General features: G+C 37.6%; 1 protein-coding gene across 1 annotated transcript in view; it reads right to left on the bottom strand.

Annotated features, from left to right (window-relative positions):
• LOC100701060 (VPS10 domain-containing receptor SorCS1) overlaps positions 1 to 20,036 on the bottom strand; it is a 50,737-nt gene that overhangs the window by 10,271 nt on the left and 20,430 nt on the right. Inside the window, exons 6-22 of the mRNA XM_003438376.5 lie at positions 14,400 to 14,464; positions 13,745 to 13,863; positions 13,327 to 13,416; positions 12,329 to 12,508; positions 9,757 to 9,903; positions 7,955 to 8,057; positions 7,570 to 7,646; positions 6,824 to 6,915; positions 6,527 to 6,634; positions 6,126 to 6,243; positions 5,828 to 5,961; positions 4,684 to 4,797; positions 3,738 to 3,909; positions 3,266 to 3,452; positions 2,167 to 2,300; positions 1,941 to 2,064; positions 214 to 326 (exon numbers count right to left, since the gene is read on the bottom strand). Of these exons, the coding sequence (XP_003438424.2) occupies positions 214 to 326; positions 1,941 to 2,064; positions 2,167 to 2,300; positions 3,266 to 3,452; positions 3,738 to 3,909; positions 4,684 to 4,797; positions 5,828 to 5,961; positions 6,126 to 6,243; positions 6,527 to 6,634; positions 6,824 to 6,915; positions 7,570 to 7,646; positions 7,955 to 8,057; positions 9,757 to 9,903; positions 12,329 to 12,508; positions 13,327 to 13,416; positions 13,745 to 13,863; positions 14,400 to 14,464 (2,077 nt within the window). The remainder of the gene's footprint in view (positions 1 to 213; positions 327 to 1,940; positions 2,065 to 2,166; positions 2,301 to 3,265; positions 3,453 to 3,737; positions 3,910 to 4,683; positions 4,798 to 5,827; positions 5,962 to 6,125; positions 6,244 to 6,526; positions 6,635 to 6,823; positions 6,916 to 7,569; positions 7,647 to 7,954; positions 8,058 to 9,756; positions 9,904 to 12,328; positions 12,509 to 13,326; positions 13,417 to 13,744; positions 13,864 to 14,399; positions 14,465 to 20,036) is intronic.

The following is a 20,036-nucleotide window of genomic DNA, read 5'->3' as shown; positions in this document are numbered from 1 at the left end:
GAAACACTTGACAAGATCACATGCATACATTACAAATGTAGCGTAACCAAAATCTTAAGTGTTATCAGCTCACTAGACAGTGACTAGAGTTTTTTTCCCTCCTCCACACTAGTGTAAAGCTGCTAATTGCCAGAATCTAAATGAGGTTTCTGAAGTTTAGTTTATTCCTACTCATGTTACAGCCTTTATAACACCAGCAGCTGAAGAACTGACCTGAACCATGCAGTTTTTCACAACTCTGGCGATGTCCTCTCTCCACTCAGACACCCCGGGGTTCAGCTCATCCAAATTAGATGAAAATGCCAACACGTGCGAGCGGAAATAATCTGAAATATAGGCAGAAATCTTCTCACTTCATGAAAAAAAAAAACTCTTTAAACAATTATCCACTTCACATACTTCAAATAACCCTTACACTGATTGGCAAAAGTGCCGTTTCTTGCATATATTTTTTGGTCTGGTGACCTTCTAATTTCATTTTAGAATACATTGTTTATTCCTGTGCATGCATCATTAGCTGGAGCTAAATCCTCGACTTTGTTTATTAGCTGCTACAAGAAAAGACAGTCGGAGTGCCAGTGATAAAATGTATTGATTGCACTACTGGCAGAATGTAAAATGAACTGCTTCACACTGGAGATCTGCTATAGCGCTAAGTGTTTGATTAGATTCACAGAGCCGCCCCAGGACTTCTCAAAAATTGGTATTTTCATTAAAATTTACATCTTCGTAAATGTTAGTAAACAATTTATATCAGAAAGAAAATAAATAGAAATTCTGTGCAGTGTTTCTGCTCTCTTTGTCTGTGTTACATGTATTTTTATTGTTTATGGTGAGGGTGGCACAGAGGTGCAGTGGTTAACACTGCTGTTTAACAAGAAGCTCCTGGGTTTGAATCCACTGTCTGTGTGAAGTTTGCATGTTCGCCTTTTGCCTCCATAGCTACACTCCAGGTATAATTTCCCCCCACAGCTCATGACATGCATGTTGATTGGAAATTAATTGGTCATATGTGAGTGTGAATGGTCGGGCTCTCTGTCTTAGCTTAGCGATAGTCTGGTGGCCTGTCCAGGTTACACCCTGCCTTTCACCCTTGATTGCTGGAATAGGCTCGAGTCTTTAATTGGATAAACAGAAGAAAATGCATGTATTTAAAGTTCAGTGATGGCTCCAGTGCATGTGCCAGTTCAGTATGTGGTAGAATTAACTTTGCAAACTAGCATAAAAAGTGAACGAAATTTAAAGAAATGCTCTATGATTATTTATAATTACCTTTATTTATACTAGAAAAAAATAGAAGAGTCCTGGCCAAGAAAGACAACAGTGCAATCATAAGTTGCATAATTTAGTAGAGCATACACATTCAAAACTATACACACATTGTTAATTGCAAGCAATAAAAATAAAAATAAAATACAGAAACAACCAAATTTTATAAAGTTGATTGTCTATAAAAAATGAATATCTTTGTAAAAGTAATTGTAATTTCAGAAACAACAGGCAAAACATCTGGAGCCTGAAGTAAATGCCTCCAAGTCATTAAAAATAGAAATAAGTTCATTAAGTAAGAACAGTTCTTACTTAATGAACTGGTCTCACTTACTTACTTAGACTTAAACTTGGATCATAGAAACACTGCAGCAATGCTTTATGTTTTCTGGCGCTTTCAGACACATCTCATAACCCCTACAGAGCTTTCACATGAACAAAACTGTAGTTACTAAACTAAACCATTTCTACTGCGACTCGGCAAGCGTCCTTCACTCATGAATGGCACGAGATGTGGCTGAAAGAAGCATCACTGAATCCTTTTTTTTGCTGTCAGAGCCATAAAGTTTTCAAGTTATTCACTCTCAATTTCTAGAGGCAAAACAATTATTGAATGGCTACTTAAGTGCATTAGGTGAAGAAAATGATGGTAACATAAAAAAGATACATACCATAAACTGCTACCCTCTTTTGATCTTGATGGACAGTGTTGCCCACTGAAGCCTGAACAGTAACAGTGTGAGTTCCCTCCTTGGAGAAACTGAAGGGCATTGCGCCACTGAGGGTCACAACAGGCTAAAAAGGCATAGAGGCATGAGATGAGATGAAATTGTCTACTATCTATCATGCTGCTCAGTAAACAGGCAGCATGGTTTAGTAGGAGAAAGTATGGCTTACCTCCGTTTTGTTATCAAACCACCAGTAATAAGTGACTGTTCCCACATCACTGGGCTGTAGCACTGTGGTAAGGTTTACCGCTTTGTTCTTGATGACCACTGACGGAGCAGAAAGCTGGACCTGCTCGAGTTGACCTTTAGAGGGAAAATACAGAAACTCCAAAGTCGTACCTTTTGTTAAAATGCAGGTAAACGTAAAGCTCCGAATTTCAAGAGAAACCACGTATTTGATCACACAGTATTCTGGCACAACAATGGCGGCCTGGAACACACTGACAGGCAGGATGGAGCTGAATGCGCTTCAGGAGTGGTTTGACAAGTGTCTGCAGATGTTTTGATGTTTTTGCACCCATGAAAGTGCCACTATTGGAATCTGTTATAATGAGGTAAATTCAAGCTGACCAGCGGCGTCCTTTTCTGTCAACAAGGAGACAACAAACAGCTGTCTTTCACACCCACGCTGGATGAATGACACTCAAAGCTTTCTTTCTTTCTTTTTTTTGGGTGAAGTCTTACTTTAATGAGCCGATCTGAACCCGCAGAAGGAGCGTGAATGCATTTTCAAACCACTTTTTTACTCTAAAGGTTCAAAAGTCCAAGTGTTTTGATCTATTTGAAGGCTGGTGCATGCTATGGTCTGCTGTTAGCTGTATTATATACGTGTATATTCCAGCTCCATATTTTTTGTCTTGGACACGGCTTTGCATGATTCAGATTTCAAAATAATCCTCATCTATCTTACACTGGGCCATGGTGTAGACCCTCAAGCTGTTTTAGCTCCCTTTAAGCCAACTTTCATCTGATGTAAACAATTAACAGAAGGTTTGAACAGCAGGTGGGCGGGGCATCTGTGAGCTGGAGCTGTATCGCCTGAGCGGATTGTATTAAAGATATCATTGACATCACACAACACCAAGATTGGGAAAAAAACCTGTTTGAATCATGTGACCTTTGGCCATGTTTAATACGAGCATTGCATTATGTATTATGCTTATAAATTAGTATTATAAACCCCCTTATCTCGTGGAAGTGTATGTGTTATATGATTTCATATGCTTTAGCAGGAGCTTATCCAGGACAAGTTACTTTTTTCCACTCACAGGAGACATGGAGGTAGAGTACGACCCTGTCAAAGCCCAGAGCGTTGTTTGCTGTAGCAGAAACTTGGTAGATGCCAACTTTACTGTAGATATGCTTGACCCCGTCGTCGATGGAGCTTATATTCACATACGATATAGCGGTTCCATCACCAAAGTCCACTGTTATACTTGTCATGGAGCCAAGACCCTTGCAAAAGAAAAGAAAATACTGTCACTCACGCTGTAACCTTGGTTGTTTGTCAGCATTCTTGCTGACACACAACCGTGTGCTTTTTCTCTAATATCTACTGGAATGAGGTCATGTTGTAAATCATGTCACAGCATATTTATTTGATGTGCTGCTGCTCGGTCCTCTGTGATATGTTCATGACAGCATCTTGGTATATAGTACACCAATAAAAGAGCGTGCACCCTAAAAGCTTCACCCTATAATGCAAACTACAGGTTTTTTTTTCTTAAGTGAACTCAGCACCTCTTCCAGAAAAACCAAGAAGGTGACATTCTTTCCCAAAGTTGCTACCAGCGTTCCCTCGCTGGTGAAGAGCTGGAGGCCCCTGGGAGCCTGACTGGGACACTTTTGTCGTCTGGGGATGTACTTTAACAGGTTTCCCTCAGTGCAGTTGTTAGACAAAGCTCTGTGATATCTAGAATTTGTAAAAGAAAAGAGAAGAGGACTCCTAAAATAAAGGACAGTCAGGCACGGCATGAGCATAAAAGCAGACACACAACACATGTAGACAGTGGATACGACTGTTTGTCATTAGATGAGCTTAATTAGCCTGTTAGGAACAAAGATACTAATGCAAACAGATTTATTATTGGATATTTTTTAATTCATATTTCACACATATGTTTGCTGGTTTAGTCTTGTTTAATGACTAGTTTTTAAGCAGCATGTGACTTGATGCTCAGTGTGGTGGGAAGCCTGTGCTATACAGCTGGCTTATTTTGTCTGATATTTAAATAGTGGCAATAAATAAAAGCAAGCCTCACTCTTAATTTGAAGTAAGAAAATCAGAGGTTTGATCTTTTTAATTACCTAAACTCCACACACGTCTCTTTCAAACATGTTTTCCATCTGTTTTTAAGGTTGGAGACCTTGGAAAGTACATTGTATGCAGACTACTATTTTCACACAACAACAGGTGATTCATGAAGGCTGATTTAAAACTAACTAAAAACATTTGTGCATCTGCTGCTTGTTTTTCTGGCATCATTTCAATCTGGTTCTACCAGAAATCTCGTCCTGTGAAAACTGTCACCAAGTGCTAGCTTGGTGGGGGATATTTGATCTCTCCTACTATTGATGGTCTTGACTGTGCAATGTAAACTACATTGACATTACTGCTTTGAACTGGTGTTGTACAAATAAAACTGAATTAAATCAAAAGTATAATGAACAAGTGACTCAAGCACACCCTGTGGTGTTGAGGAAGCTGTCCCCTGTGATGCAGTCTCTAGATGTTGCCGAATGAATGAACCAGAAAGCTGGAGCACAGGTGCCATCGATCTGCCTCTCGAACCCATAGTCGCTGTTTCAGTAGGGAAAAAGACACTATTATCAAGATCATTTATTTATATATAAAAAATACCCAAACCCCACTCCAAAAAACTAAAACTAAAAAAATCAATAACTACATGTATCCTTCAAACAGAAATGTTCTGGGCTAGAAAAAAGTTCCCACAGCAAAGCAGCTCAGAGTATTTGACGTTTGATGTTTTTTGGGGGGTTTGCATCAAATTTCTGAGGCAGCAAAAGCATTGTTTGTGTTAACACAAACACACAATTATAATACCTCTGCAAAGTTAGACTGATCTGTCATAAATCTTTTATCATGATCAGGGAAACACTCTCTCAGGAGCCAGAAGTCATCTAGTAATAAAGTGGTGTTAAGCTTGTGTTATATTAGTCTGTGCTGCTCACTCAGACCCGGTGAGATGAGAAAGATAAAAGAAAGGATGAGACCGTCTGAAGTGATAAACAAGTATCGAAGCAATACTTGTTAGACGTACAGAAGTAGCTAATAATAGAGTCTAGAGTGAACCATTACTGTTATTCATTATGGAAATCTATTCAAGGGCACTTGAATCATGCAGCAATGAACCTGCTTTCATGTGATTGCGAAGGCTGGGCACCCACATTTTTCTTTATCTCGTGATCATGTGGTCACGGTCTGGTATTTAAACTTTTTATAATTGAGATTTTTCATACTTTTGCAATACATATTATCAGAAATATAAGTTTGGGTAACACCGTGTGGTAAAAGTGACTTGTTGAGGAATACTGATAATATAAATGAACTGCACAATATACTAAGAAGCAGAAAAACATCTGTTTGTCAAACTTTTTTTTTTATTATTACCAAGTTATGTCCTAAATTTACAAAAAAACATGACTGAAATAGGAATAACAAGTTGTGAATTATAAAATAGATCTCTTCAAATACTGTTCTTGTTGTGCCTTAGGTTTACTTCACAGACTCTGCCTCTGGAGATTGATAAAGTGTTGTGCATTGGATTTAATGAAGTGAAAAGAGTATAGCTGCAGAGAAGGGAACTCACCACTCAAAATCCGCCTCTGTGCACAGGCAGGAATCTGACATCTGGGAAATATACTGATCTCTGGCCTTGACACATCGAACGTTTGCTTTCAGTTTTTGGAAGATTCTCTTCATTCCCATGATGCACACTTCACCCTGTGATTAATAATGCATCATAAACATTTCAGAAATTCTTTTTTTTGTTTCTTTTTTACCATCTTGCTTTTATTGTGCAGCTAAATCAAAGTGATTCTCTTGGCTTTAATCAACGGATGAATCTTCGCGTTATCATCAGTCAAATAGCGGAAAGACCGCCTTACCTCATTGTGCAACTGCCACGTCAGATAGTCGTCAGATGTGCACTGCTGTTGGAAAATGGACCGGAAGTCGATCTTGACAAGTTGCCACTCAGATCGATGACTGAAGTGACCGAATATTCTACACCAAAAAGTCAGAAAAGCTAGAAAATTAATCAAATGTGGGGTAGATTTGAGAAGAAATAGATGAAAAACCTGGGTTACACTGACTCTAACCCATGTTCTGCAGGAGCAGAGAAACCCTTCTTTTACATCTTGGCTGATGAAACCCAAAACCCATATCAAATAAAATCAAGAATATTGTGAACTCTTCTAAGTCTTCATCTGGGTAAAATATAATTAGCAAGGGCGGTAATTAACTAAACTGAAACACATTGAGTCTTCATGGTTCCTTCAAATCTTACGTCATTATAAGGGTGTCCTCTCCAGGCTCCCCCAGCACCCCATCAACATAGAGCGGAGAGGAGGTGAAGCTATATTTGTCCCAGTTTCTGCCCTCATCAAAACTCAGCCTGAGGGAGAGAACAATGGTTGGATCACAGACAGACCAGCCACAAATAGAGCTGAATTCTGTATGAAAAGCATCAGTGGGGAAGCAATCCCCCCCCACCACCACCCCCTCACCCCACCCCCAAACTCCCTTGTTTTGAAGATTGAATACAGTCTCTAAAAAGATGTGGTGCGTCCTTGGAGAGCCTTACCAAATGTGTCTAATTGGCAGAGGTGTGTGTCGGATGGCCACCAGAGATCCTCCTTGATTCAGGAAAAACACACTGTACTCTTCCTGAAAAACCTGCAGACATAATCAGCTCCACTTCATAACTCCAGAGAAAAATTCAAGTCTGCACAAAGTACAAGAACATGCATGTTCACACCTATACAACGAACAAGCAGGAACACACAAGAGTCTCAACTGTGTGAATAAAGGAAAGCGTCAAGCGAGCGTTGCTCTTATTTTTGATTTTTTTTTTTTCAGACTTAAGCCAATGGCAAAAAGTCTAAATGCTCCTTTTGTTTTATTTGTTTTAAAGATCAGATATGCACAAGGCTGGCTGTCAAACTTCACGCCTTTGTTTTTTTTTGTTTTGTTGGGGGTTTTTTTTGAAAATGTGAAGGCAGCAACAGCAGCTGAAAACTGAGGAATAAAAGTTGGCAATGAAAGCTCAGATTCCCTGTTTTGTTCTCTTCTTCTTTGTTCAGATAATAGCTCACTAAAGTCATGTGTTTTAAAACTTTTGTTCCGTATTACACTCAGTGAATAGTCATGGGGAAGACAGCTTTTATCACTGGTTTCTTGAATGGATAAAAAGACTCAAAAGGAAAACCTGATTATACTCAACAAAGTAATGCATTCAGAAAGCACTGCCTATCGAGATGAAGTCATTGTACAGGTACTAATATCACAAAATGTACCCATAGCCCTAATCTAACAGTTAATGTAATGTACCTCTCTCCAGGTGTTCCCAGCATCAGATGTGATGAAGATGCTGACATTAGCGTTGGTCAGCTCAGGTCCAACTACGCCTGAATGAAAAAGATTTTTAATCTGAATTATTTTAATCATGTCACGTTTTCAGAACCGATCGTTAATTCGGAAACAACACAAAAGTGCTTTTGTTAGTCGTTCCACTAAAGAACATGCAACAGATGTGCAGGACAAACAGATTTCCTTTTATATTCTAAATTGTTGTTGTCAGCTAAGAAACACAGAGCTGGAATCGCATCTAAAAAAACAGATGTGACTGTGTGCTGAAGGATGTGATCAAAGACCAGCATTAAGGCAGAGCGTAAACAACAGTATGGATGTGCAAAATAATCAAATATCGTCTCACCTGATGCTAATATGATTCCTGGAGCTGAGTCTTTGCTGACAATGTTTCCCGAGGTGTAAGGATTCTCTGATACGTGGAGGTGCAGGTGCAACGAACAGTATGGCTGCGAAACGCGAAGGACATTAGTTTCCCAAATCAAAATGAAACATTAATACAGATCAGATATATGGGCGGGAGATGACATGAAGATTTGATTGTTATATACATGAGTAACTCAAAGCCCATATTTGGGCTTTTTGTAATAAAACATAACAAGCATAAATTACAACAACTAAAAGAATAACATTTTAGTTGCAGCTGTAGCCCAGTCGAATCAAAGCTCATGAAGCAATATGAGTCCCAGCTTATGCTATTTCACATAGTGAGTAATGCTTAGTAAATATGGTTGGACTTCTTACAGTTCCCAGAATTAGTGGAAAATGGCTAGAGATAGAGATGCAGCAGTAGAGATAAATCTCTTACGAGTGTACGCTTGGTAGATTAAAAGGCAGTTTGGACGACAGAAAGTGTTTGTGGGACCTTTTTGGATTAAGTGCCTCTTTAGATTTAATTTATGGGCCTAGAATCTCTCTAAATTAAAAAATGTTTTAATTTTCCTTTAATTTCTCGTTGACTAAGTCTGCCACTTATGCTTGTGCTCCTTATCTTTTATGATTTGTCTTTGCCTACCCTGGTGGAATAAGAAATAATGTGAAGCTTTGTACTAATTTATTTATTTTTTTAAAGAAAAGAAAGAAAAATAAAGCAAAAATGTAATAATGTGCTGCATTATTAGCACACAAAAACAAAAAGCTATCCAAAAATCTATGATACAGAGCAATACATTAAAGTCTGGTTTTCAAAGCATGCTGGGATGCTATGCAAAACGTGAATAAAAATAAAATCCAGTGATTTTTAAATCATTTAATCCCCACGTGTTTAAAACTAGAACCTGATGATTAAATCATCTCCATAGTAACATGTGACTGAATGGAAAACCAGGAAAATGTCAGGAAACACCAAAGATTAGGTAGCAAGTAAAATGTCTATGTTGCACATTCAATACTACTGAAATAATACTAAAACCTAGATTGAATTTACAAAATTTACTCATGTCGTAGTTCCATCATCCAGTGTTTTTACACCCTATTCGTTGCCACTGCTGCTAACATCTTGTTGCATGAATAATATAAGGCTCTAGAGGACATAGACACACTCTAAAATTCAACATTTCAGTGCAAAACTGGAGTTTTTAAAAGGATTAATGTAAAGAGTGGCCTGAAAGTGCATCGCAAGTTTTCGTTCGTGATTTACGATGATCAAGTGCTCATGCCTGCAGTCATTCCCCAGTCCGTATAGATTTGTGCAAATGTTGCACCCCTACTGCGTACGCAGTGCTGTAGTAATATTGTCTTGAGAGAGTGCGTACATACATGTTTGACTTCATCTAAGTGCTGTGCCAGGAACTGAGCAACACATAAGACGAAAACATGAACCTAGTATTCAGAGCAGTCTGGAGCCTGAGCTTTGGCTCATAGGGATTACTTTTACATCTTTGAATATGACTAAAAATAAGGAAAGGTATCATATGTTCCCTTTACATATTACAGTAGTAATATGTATTTAATATAAATGAATACTGGAAGGTAAACCAAATCATAACAGGCCTCTTCACTTACTGCCACATTCAGAACCGCGTTGCTATGGCACATAGTTATCAGCAGACTTTGACCGTGGTCTAGCATGATTCACTGCAGTATTTTTGCAAGCAGATAATGGAAATCCAAATAACCAAATGTATCTCTTGTCAGTGGCCCACTTACTTGTTCACAATAGACCTTGTTTCCTTGGAGATCGGTTGCTGGAGCCTGAAGAAGACGCCAGTCTCTCCCCTTGTTGTATGTGATATAAGTTTTCACTTGGTTCTCGACAACTTTATTTGACAGGAACACCCCTTTAATCCCGGCAACCTGAGAACATGAGAGAAGGAGAGCAGTGGGGGGAAAAATAACAAAAAAGGGAGGAAAAAAATAACCGTAAATTATTCAAACTTAAGTAAAGCTGAAGACCTAGTTTGGAAAGGAAGAGATGTCTGAAAGTGATAGTTTTTCCTGACATGGAGCACTATTTTGGACCATCTGTAGGACTCTGCAAAATCAAAACAACATATGGCACAGCCCTGAGATATGTCTTCTTCTTTGTATTTATGTGCAGAGAGATGCAGACTCTCACCTGCAGCTATCAGTTGAGCTCACATTTCTCTTTCATTTCCACAAATCTTTGTCAAAGTATGAATGACCATTTCATATCATCTACTGGTCACTGCAGCTAAATGTTTCTGGGCAGAGAGCAGCATAACTACTGCTGATGGCTATCTTAGCTTTCAACAACGTGATGCTTTTACTGCTGGCTAAGGATGAGGATAATCTAGGCTGATGCATACATGTGCAGCTGCTGCAACCTCATAGTAGATCTGTCAGCACCGATATATGTTCAGGGCACTAGTTAAAGCCAGTATTCCGCACTGTGCCAATGCACCGTAATTGACCGTGTTTTCTAAAGTGTATATCGATGATACCTTATCTAATGACTGAACCTGTTAAATGTTTTCTTGTGCAACTGTAATGTTGCATGAAAAAGATGATAAAGCAGCCATAAAGTAGAACTGAGAGAAGCACCCAGATGCTGCAGAATGAATGCAGTGTAACATCTGCTTCATTATAGGAGGGGCATCTAAAACATCTCAGTGCACTTAAGGAAAACACAGCAGAAAATCCACAAGAACTCTTATGAAAGTTTTTGTCCATCTGTTGGTGCTTTACTTGTCAGAGTCTGTTATGTTGCTCAAGAAAGATCCCAAACCAGTGATTTAACTTTTGTATGGTACTCTTAGAGACACATAGTGTCTCCGTTAGCTCTCCCCATGTTGCCTTCAGAGTCCTCTTATAGTCAAAAGGCATAAAAACAGTTTCAGTATATGGGTAAAAAATGTGTGTAAATATCTGACATTTTTACTTGATGAATGTGATGAAAGTTTGTGACTTTTTGATTTTCTGTCAAGCAAACACTCTGTTGGGGCAAGAAACCACATTTGGTAACTTATATAGACGTCAAAACTGGCTTCACTGTGAGGTTGTGGAACCACATAAACGTCTCCCAATCAGTCAGCATCAGGCTACTGTATGTGACACATAGTGACAAAAATGCATTTGAATGCAATACTCATTAATGCATCCAATCAGCAGTGGCTGGGAGTATTTCAGACTTTAGTCTTCTACATTATGTATTTCAATAGTTGTTCTAAATGTTGAGATAGATGTTGTCTCTAGAAATTAGTGGAATTTATGGCTAAAAATGGTGGCACTATATTTGATCATATTTCCATAAGTCCATTTTGAGACATACACCAGATGCATCTAGAGAGCCATATTTGTGTATTTAAAAAAAACTCTTATAAATATAGGATAGTAGTAGTGAATAATACACTGAATGTTGCCACAAGTTCCTATAACATCATACAGTGATCCAGTGAGACATTTAACCCACTTTTAGTCATTTTCAAGCAGTGAAATGTGTGATTTTGGTTTTTTGATACCCTTATAGTATTTTTATTATACTTCAGTTACATATATTAGTGTTGTTTTTTTTATTTTGAGTCTTATTACTGCTAAAATTGATTTAGTAATTCAATATTTATAATTTATTTAGTTTTCTTTGATTTTCACATAGAAGAAAAAATAGAAGAAAAAATAAATAGAAGAAAAAATAAATAGCATGGTTTCACCATGCTATTTATTTTTTTGTTTGTAGTAGAGATATACTTCACTGCTACTGTTTTTCTTCAAAGTGGGCTCAGTATTGACTCAGAAAATACAGTTTTTTCACTTGAAGTATTCTGTTCGGGCACAACCTGTATTTGTGTGTATACGCATGCTCAGTTCAGTGAATGAACTCAAATGAACTTAGACCTTTGAAGAAAAGTATATATTTTTAGCCACATTTTCTTACTGGCAATTGTTGCCACCTTACAGCAGCCTGTGCCTGTGACTGGACAGAACTCCAGTCAAGAAAAATGTTCAGAAAATAAACCGAGGAACCATATATGATACCTTTATTTACCTTAATTTGGAACATAAAATTAAAACCATATGCTCCAATAACACTCTGGGGTTAACATATGGAAGTATCTCAATCAGTGCTCCATAAAGCATTCTTAAGTAGTAAGGCATTAATGTCAACACTAACTAATACTATAATAGATAGACAGACAGACAGAATTTAATAAATATATGAAATATATAAAAGGAGAAACTACCAAAAAAAGCCACTGCCCTAATATTACAAAACCATGTAGTCAGATAAAAGCACCACCCCTGCAGCACATTCACTGCCTACCTCATAGAGGTCTATCATTATATTTCCCTCGGGACCTCCACTGCTCACAACGTCCTCCAGCATCAGGGTGAAGAATAGCCCTCTGGACTCAGACATGTACAGGTTGTAGGAATCATTCTGGTGCCAGTCCTGAATCGCTGCCACCACCTGGTTATCGTCTGTGCTGATTATCTGCAAGTCCTAAATAAGCAGAATTCATGAGTGGATGCCTCTGTGTGGATTAGTTAACTACTCATTTGCCAATATGTTTCTTAGGAAATGGCTTAAAGAACAAGTAAGTGTAAATCTGCTTAGCGATGTGCACAAAGCTGCGAGCTAACAATTTGTCACTTCTTGACATCACTCAGTCTGGGTCTGTAGCAATTAGACCTAAGGCATTTCATGCTGTGCACTAAAAATGAAGCCAAGCTCCTTTTAATTTTACTGAATCTCTTATCCAGCATGGTGCACAAGATGTGCCCTTCCCAGAAAAAATGGTCACAGAATACAAGGCAGGATGGATAGATTTATTGAAACAACACTGCTGGAACTAAATCTCTCCTGTTGTTCTAACACAGTCTCTCAAACTGCAAAGCCACCCTGCTGTGCTTGCAGTAAATGGAAGTCAGTGCATTTTTGTGCAGATGCTAAATTGACATTTTCTGCTTCAGAACATTTTGGGGAGCCCTCGGGAACTCCAGATTTGCTTTCTTTAAGTAAATGTAATTTAAGCAAAGTAGACATAGATGAGAAAACTGAAAATCAGTGCAATGGTATTAAATAAACAGAGACATAATTATGCAATCCTATATCATTTTTCAGGAGATTAAAGCACAGAAAACAATTTAATGGATTCGTCAGTAAATAATACTGGAAGCAAACTTGATGAAAGTATTTCGAAATAATCAACCCACGAAAACTTACAATGATAGAACAAAATATCCCAGAGGAATAAATGTTTTATCGTTAAATTAATGTTACTTCTCAATCAAACACTGCATCCTTTCCAGTTACCTTACCTTTGGCAGAGTGTACTTGGGAAGCTTCATTGGGTAGAAAGCATTTCGTTTATAGGACACATAATGGACAGACTGGCCACCTACTGGCACCTACAAAAGCAGAATAGAGTGCATCTATCTATGGTAAACATCCATAAACATAAATGAAGACACTAACTGCCCGAAGCTCAGGTCAAATAATTTATACTGCCATCAAAACTCTGGGTTTGTTGCTAATTAGGCTGTTGTGCATCATGCCAGAGTGGCATTGTAGTAATACACAACGCTGCAATTTAATTTTTACCCCATCCCTTCACAGGATAATGGCCCCTTTTAGTTAATGAAAAACATGACTGTACATTAAGACGAGAGTGAACGCATTGGTTTTACAGCATTTAATTGTCTTTTAATGAAACCAGACCTCACAATAAAAACCCACCTGGATAAAAACGTATTCATCCTGAACCACAAGGGAATTAGGGATGATAAACCCGGGAAAAGGTTTGCTCTTGTTTCCATCAGAGCAATTCTGAAGTTTACAAGTTATGTACTGCGATCCTGTGGGTAAGCAAGAAATTAGTGCTAAAAAGACAACATAATACAGGAACAAACAACCTTCTGTAGCCCACAGTCAAGGCTTAGCAGTGCCTATGCTCATAGTATTAAGTGAAGCATAGAGGCAAAAATTTGGAAGCCAATATTCTTACTAATAGATAAAGTAGAGAGAGCTGTCCCAGTTTGTTAACATCAGCCAAATGAAGTACTCTCTACAGAGATAGGGCATTAACACACAAGGCCCTTATGGAAGTGCCCCCCTCTCTGCATTGTGGCCAAGAAAGTCGAGCCGAGTGCGCCAAGTCACAGCCCAGCCCTTCAAAAATGAATAAGCTCGACTGTATGAAGACTTCATGTAGCCAGATGGGAAGAAGAATTTCAGCACCGACTACTTTCTTTGTTTCTCACTATAATAATAATATAATTAAATGAAATTAGTCATATATATTGATTATATTTAAAAAAAAACATTGTTAAACTAAATTGTGATAAATCAATTTTTTTCTGTGTTGCCAAGGTAACATGTTGTTATGACTCACGCCCATCAGAGACGCTGATCTCCAGATGAATCATTCCTTGTTCTTTGTCCAAGCCCAGTCTGGACCTGTAACATCATGATAAACATTACTTTTTGTTTTATAATCAGTGTCTGTCCCGTGACCCTTAAGAAAAGTGAATGTTTCACATTGTCTGAAAAATTCCTCATTTATTTCTTACTCTGAAGCAGATATAAGAGCTGTGGGCTGCCTAAAAGCCCACTTTCGTCTGATGTATGGGCTTTGCTGAAGCCTCTGCATGAAAAAGGTGATATTAGCTCTGGGCTCACTGAGCCCCACCTCTTCTCTATAAGCCTACTGTGCTCTGACTGGCCAGCTTTCCGGTGCCTGTAGTGTGTTACCATCCTTTGCTTGTGAGCACTGCCTCCTCCTGTTCCTGGTGAGGAGATTCCAAGAGCAAAATGTAAAAACAGAGATGAACACAAATGTTTTGTTCTTAACTACAAATGGCAATTTCTCCAATCTTTTCTCACATGTTCAAATTCAGTCTGGTATATGAGAAGATCTGCAGCAACAAGGACAGCAGCAGGGCATCTATGCTTCAAAACAGGCTGGTTAAGCTAATTACCAGCAATATATGGAGAAGTCTGTATAAAAAAAAAAAATCTGTGATAAGCTTACTTCATCTCTATGAAGATGCAGAAAAAAATGTTCATGTCATGTTTGTAGCAATGGATTTTTTGATTATTCATATTTGATTCTGGCTCTGACACGAATATTGAAAAGTTCTAAATAACAATGTACGTTGTTTAGAAGGTTTACAACCTCCAGGCTAGAAAAATTAATCCAACACAAAAGTGTTTAAAAAACTGCCAAGGCCACTTGAAGCGAGTCAGTCCCCACAGACTGCTATAGTAAAATGGCCAACTCAGAAGCAATAAAAACCTTGTTTACAGCCTGGCACAGAAAATACATAATGCACTGTTTTTAGTCTTTAGAGGTAGTCTCCTCCATCATAACAAATATATACTGGGTCTTTATAACTCATCCTTCTGGATTCTGGACGCGGCTGCTTTGACTGACGTGTGCTGATGCAGCCTGCTGAACACTATATCTGCCTGCTTGGCCTCATCTCCACTAATTCAAGTCACAGACTCAAGCTCTCCACTGTCTGTTGCTAGTGTCTTCTGGAGCATTTTCATGAAATAACCTGACTGACATTATGGCTTACAGTGTGGTACAGCTTGTGCAAGAAGGTTTAGAAATTTGCCCTTTAGAGTTGAAGAGTTAAATTCTGGTATTTTACTAGTGTGCTACTAAACTTATTAGCAGGTACACATGTCTGTCCAGTAAACCGGCAAAGTTTGTGGTGGCGGTTTGTTAAACTTTTGCTTTCTTCTCTAAATCTGGTCACTTCTGACTCCAAAAACTAACACGGCAGCAGCCAAAATGAGGCTTCAAAGTACAGAGCACAGAAAACAATGACATGCTGGGTACATCTATCTTTTATACACACATATGTGTATTTGGAAACTCCACGCTGCCAAACAGATGTGATATTGCTCCAAAGCACCTGGAGCTGCCCAGGCTTCCAGTTGGCCAAACAGAAGACAACAGGCTGTCTGAGATGAAGGACTTAAAGAGTTCAGAAGTAATATCAGCTTTTATATTATTTATATTTTATCAGATTTTTTTGGTGTGATTCCTCCAAAGCTACTAAAATAGAGACTGACAATAAAATATAAAGCAGCAAGCATTACACTGCATGGCCCTTTAAGTTATGTATTAAACAGTTATTCCAAGTTATTCCCAGTAGTTCCAAAATCAAGAAGTTGTAACATTTAAATTGGAGTATTATTATTTTTGTCACCGCATATGTTCATATTTTTAATGGGTTTTTTTCTCATAAACTGCATGAGAACAACTAATGCTAACTGAGAAATAACTTATTTACATACAAATATAATTGTACTGACTTGCATACATTTGCTAAGGATTGAAAGTTAGTTTAACTTAAAGAACAGGCAGAATATTTTTTTCATATTTATTTTATCCCCTTAATAAATTATTTTGGGACTCCTGAAGCCCTAAATTAGGCTTTCATTGTAGGTCTTGCAATTTTAACATTCAGTGTTTTGTATCAAGTAGCTTAGTAAAATAGCGAGACAAAAAGCATTGAATATATTTGAATAAAGTGGAGCCTTGTACATAATCAGGCTGTAACAGAAACAAAGAACACTGAGAAAACTCCTTAGTAAGCGCATTGAGCCCACAGTAATTGGTGGGGGTTTTTAATGCTCTTAGAAGTGCAATATTTGTGTTAGATTAGTTGGTTGTCATTTTTAATTTCATTAGTGGTCATGAGAAATAAGAGAAGGAGCAGTGGCGATTTTTAGGGTTTCATTTTTCAGGAGCAATAACATAGCAACCATAACTACAGACGCTGACCTGATGGGTCATTTGGCCTGTACCACTCGTTATCTGAAAAATATACTTAGCTATTTTATTCACTTTCACTACAGATTCTTCATGGTAGCGGTTAAGTGAAGAGTGACTGGAGTGACCACTTCTTGTATTAATAGCAGCTGTTGTGACAGAAGATGGGTTTTCTTCTAATTTTCCATACTGTGTCTGAACTACAATATAAAAAGCTCCAATCCTGCTTCCCTCAGCACTCTGTAATTGCCTCACAGCTCCATCTCTTTTAATGGACTTTCTGTCAAATACTTCATCCAATTCTATCAGTGAACAGCAGCACTTGCTCTTAAATAACCCCTGCAATGTTACACTATGTTCCCCAATAACTAACGCCTTTTGGTAGCATTTTACAGCAAGGATGCAAGACCTATCGGGAATTCATAGACCGCTTTGTGGTTGAGTAAAAACATTTGATTAAAATATTTGATTAAAACCTTCAGAACTATAAGTAACATACCTGAATTAATAGTATCTAATGCAACAATTTAGGGATTTCAATTGCAAAGATTTGTGAATTATCAAATCATGTTAATGTCTTCATCATGGTGTAGGATGGGCTAAAAAATTGAAGTAATGGCATTGAGTGATTTCTGATGAATTCCAAATGTTCTAATTACATATCAAAGCTTTTATTCTTCGTATCTTTAGCCTGGCCTTTCAGATAAAGAGGCAGCCTTGTCCTTCTTTAACACAGCAAAGCAAATGATAAATAGCACCAGAAAATAAATCATATTCAACTTTTCATATCAGTATGCGAGAGTTCATGAATTCACGATAAGTGTAACCATATGCTTTTGTAAATCATCTTAAACTGAGCAGTGTGGGATGTTTTTTTCTTGCATATTTGGGTTTACATATTTCCTTGAAGACAAAAGGATGTGCTTACACATTTGAGCACTGTAAATTAGATTTTTGATTAATCCTTTGGCATCACTCACTGTTCCAGATGATGGGGGGGGGGGAAGCAAACATATCTTTAAAACTGGGATATGTTGCATTGATGCTTCTGTGTTAGTGAGGTGAATTCTTTATTTCGTTTCTGTTTTTTATTTTTTAAAACAAACAACTGTTATATGTGATTTTAACACCAAACCTTTGGTGGTTTGTGAAGAAAGACCATCTGCTGATGTCTTGTACAAACCTAAATTATGAACACATTCTCTGCTGAAGAGCAGCTGCAGTCTCATGTAAGGAAGAATTTGAAAGTCAAACATGTGTATTTACATACTAACCTACTGTGCAAAAATGTTCAGCTGCCCCTCATTTCTTTATATTTTGCTAGGGGATGTGGAACAGGTGCAGTAAACATACATGGACCTACAGTGTATGAGGTAAACTGCCTAAAAACACATTTCTAACAAACTTGAAAGTCAATATTTGGTATGATTACATTCAACACTGCCTGAACTCTCTTAGGCAAGCTATCTTGTAAATTCTTTGAATATTTCTCCATCCTTATTGAAGGACATTTAAAGCTTTTCTTTGAATATTGGCTGTTTTTTGGCTGGATCTGGGGAGCCCACTCATGACTGACCGTGTTTCACTGTGTGTTTGGGATCCTTTTAATGCTGAAAAATTAAGCTGTTGTCAGTCAGATGCTTTCTAGATCATAGATTCTGCATTTCATCATTTTTTTTAATGTCTAAGGGGAGAGGGCCCACCCACATCTACAATTAGCCCATCCTGATCGCCCATAAGAATATTGTTTTTACTTTTTAATGATCAGAATAACTTATTTAAATAGACAAAAGGCTAAATGTGAATTCTATGAAAACACTGATAATTGTGTACATACAGTGAGGATGAAGTAAATGAACTCACTTAAGGTAGCAAATATCAAATGAATAAATGAAGTTCATTCATTTACAGCAGTCAAGCAACACTTGCTTTCTTTCTTTTATTATAATATTTATTTAGTTAAAATTTGAATGTCAGCATTTAAGTGAGTGGATACTCGATGATGGTCTTCACAATGGTGATAGATCAGGTATTGTTTTCATACATTATGCATGTGCATGTATTCACTTGTAATAACCATAAGTGGTAGAATACTATCAAAGACATTCTTTTTATGTAATTACAAGGAATTAGTTTGGCCCATGTTGAATCCTTGCACTACACCTGTACACACTGCACACTACGTCGAGATATGGCAACTTTTCAGCTAATTTGACAGTCACCTTGGTGCAAACATACAATTTCATATTGCAAAACTGCTTTATGTTTGACACGTTTCACAGATTTAGCTCAAGAAATGGGAACAAATGTGTTTGTGAGAGGATTTAGTAACAAAGTGCCTAAAGATACAATAAAAAAATGTTTATTTGTCAAGTTGTCTGTTGAATGTAGACACAACAGTGGTCCATCCCTTCAGTTAGGAGGCTGTTTCATATCCTTAGATGATTAATAGGTCAGTTTTACATAGCATTTCTCTAAAAGTACTGGACTGAAAATGAGTGAAAAGTAGCCATTGTCTATAGGAAAATTATGAAAGGCCTTGTACAGTACTGTGTGTAGTTTCTTATTTAGGTTACATAGAAAGATCCAGGCATCATTATAAAGTGATTATACCCTACTCTTGTAGAAGGCTGATTATTATAATGCTGTGTTTTAGCCCTGAACATGGGACAGGATTTCTGTATTGGCAATAAAATGTTCAATACAAGTATTTATGTGTGACAAGCTCCTTCACCACTGCAAATTGTATTTTTAGTGTATTTTAAGTCCTTGTGGGCTGGGAGTTTGACGCAATAAATACTGAACAGAGTCACTAAATCCTGTGGGCTTACTTCATGCAGCAGTTTTAGCTTATGAAGATTTTCCAACCTAACTGCAAACTGAAGTACCTTTAACCCAAAGATGTCCATCGTTCTGCATTTAATTTTATTGACTAGAAAAAACCAAATTAGAAAGTTAACTATTTCTCCTGAACAGCCATAAGCAATGAGGCTTGAAGATAAAAAATATCAGCATCATTAAACAAGGCACTAAAATGCCTTTTTCATGAGTTTCCCTAAATTCTACTTAGTCATTACCTCTTCCCTAAAGATTTGTATTTACCATAATATTGTCAACATGATTTAAGACTAACAAAAACCTGCAGATCACTCCACTGTACGTCATTTCAAACTCCCTGATTAATATGGCTTTATTCATTTATTTATTTATTTAGAGAAGAGTGTGAAGCCAGCTACTATAAAA

This window comes from Oreochromis niloticus, linkage group LG13, assembly GCF_001858045.2.
Source record: "Oreochromis niloticus isolate F11D_XX linkage group LG13, O_niloticus_UMD_NMBU, whole genome shotgun sequence".
Lineage (NCBI taxonomy): Eukaryota > Metazoa > Chordata > Actinopteri > Cichliformes > Cichlidae > Oreochromis > Oreochromis niloticus.
The sequence above is the reverse complement of the archived record's forward strand: the minus strand, read 5'-3'. Positions and strand labels throughout refer to the sequence as shown.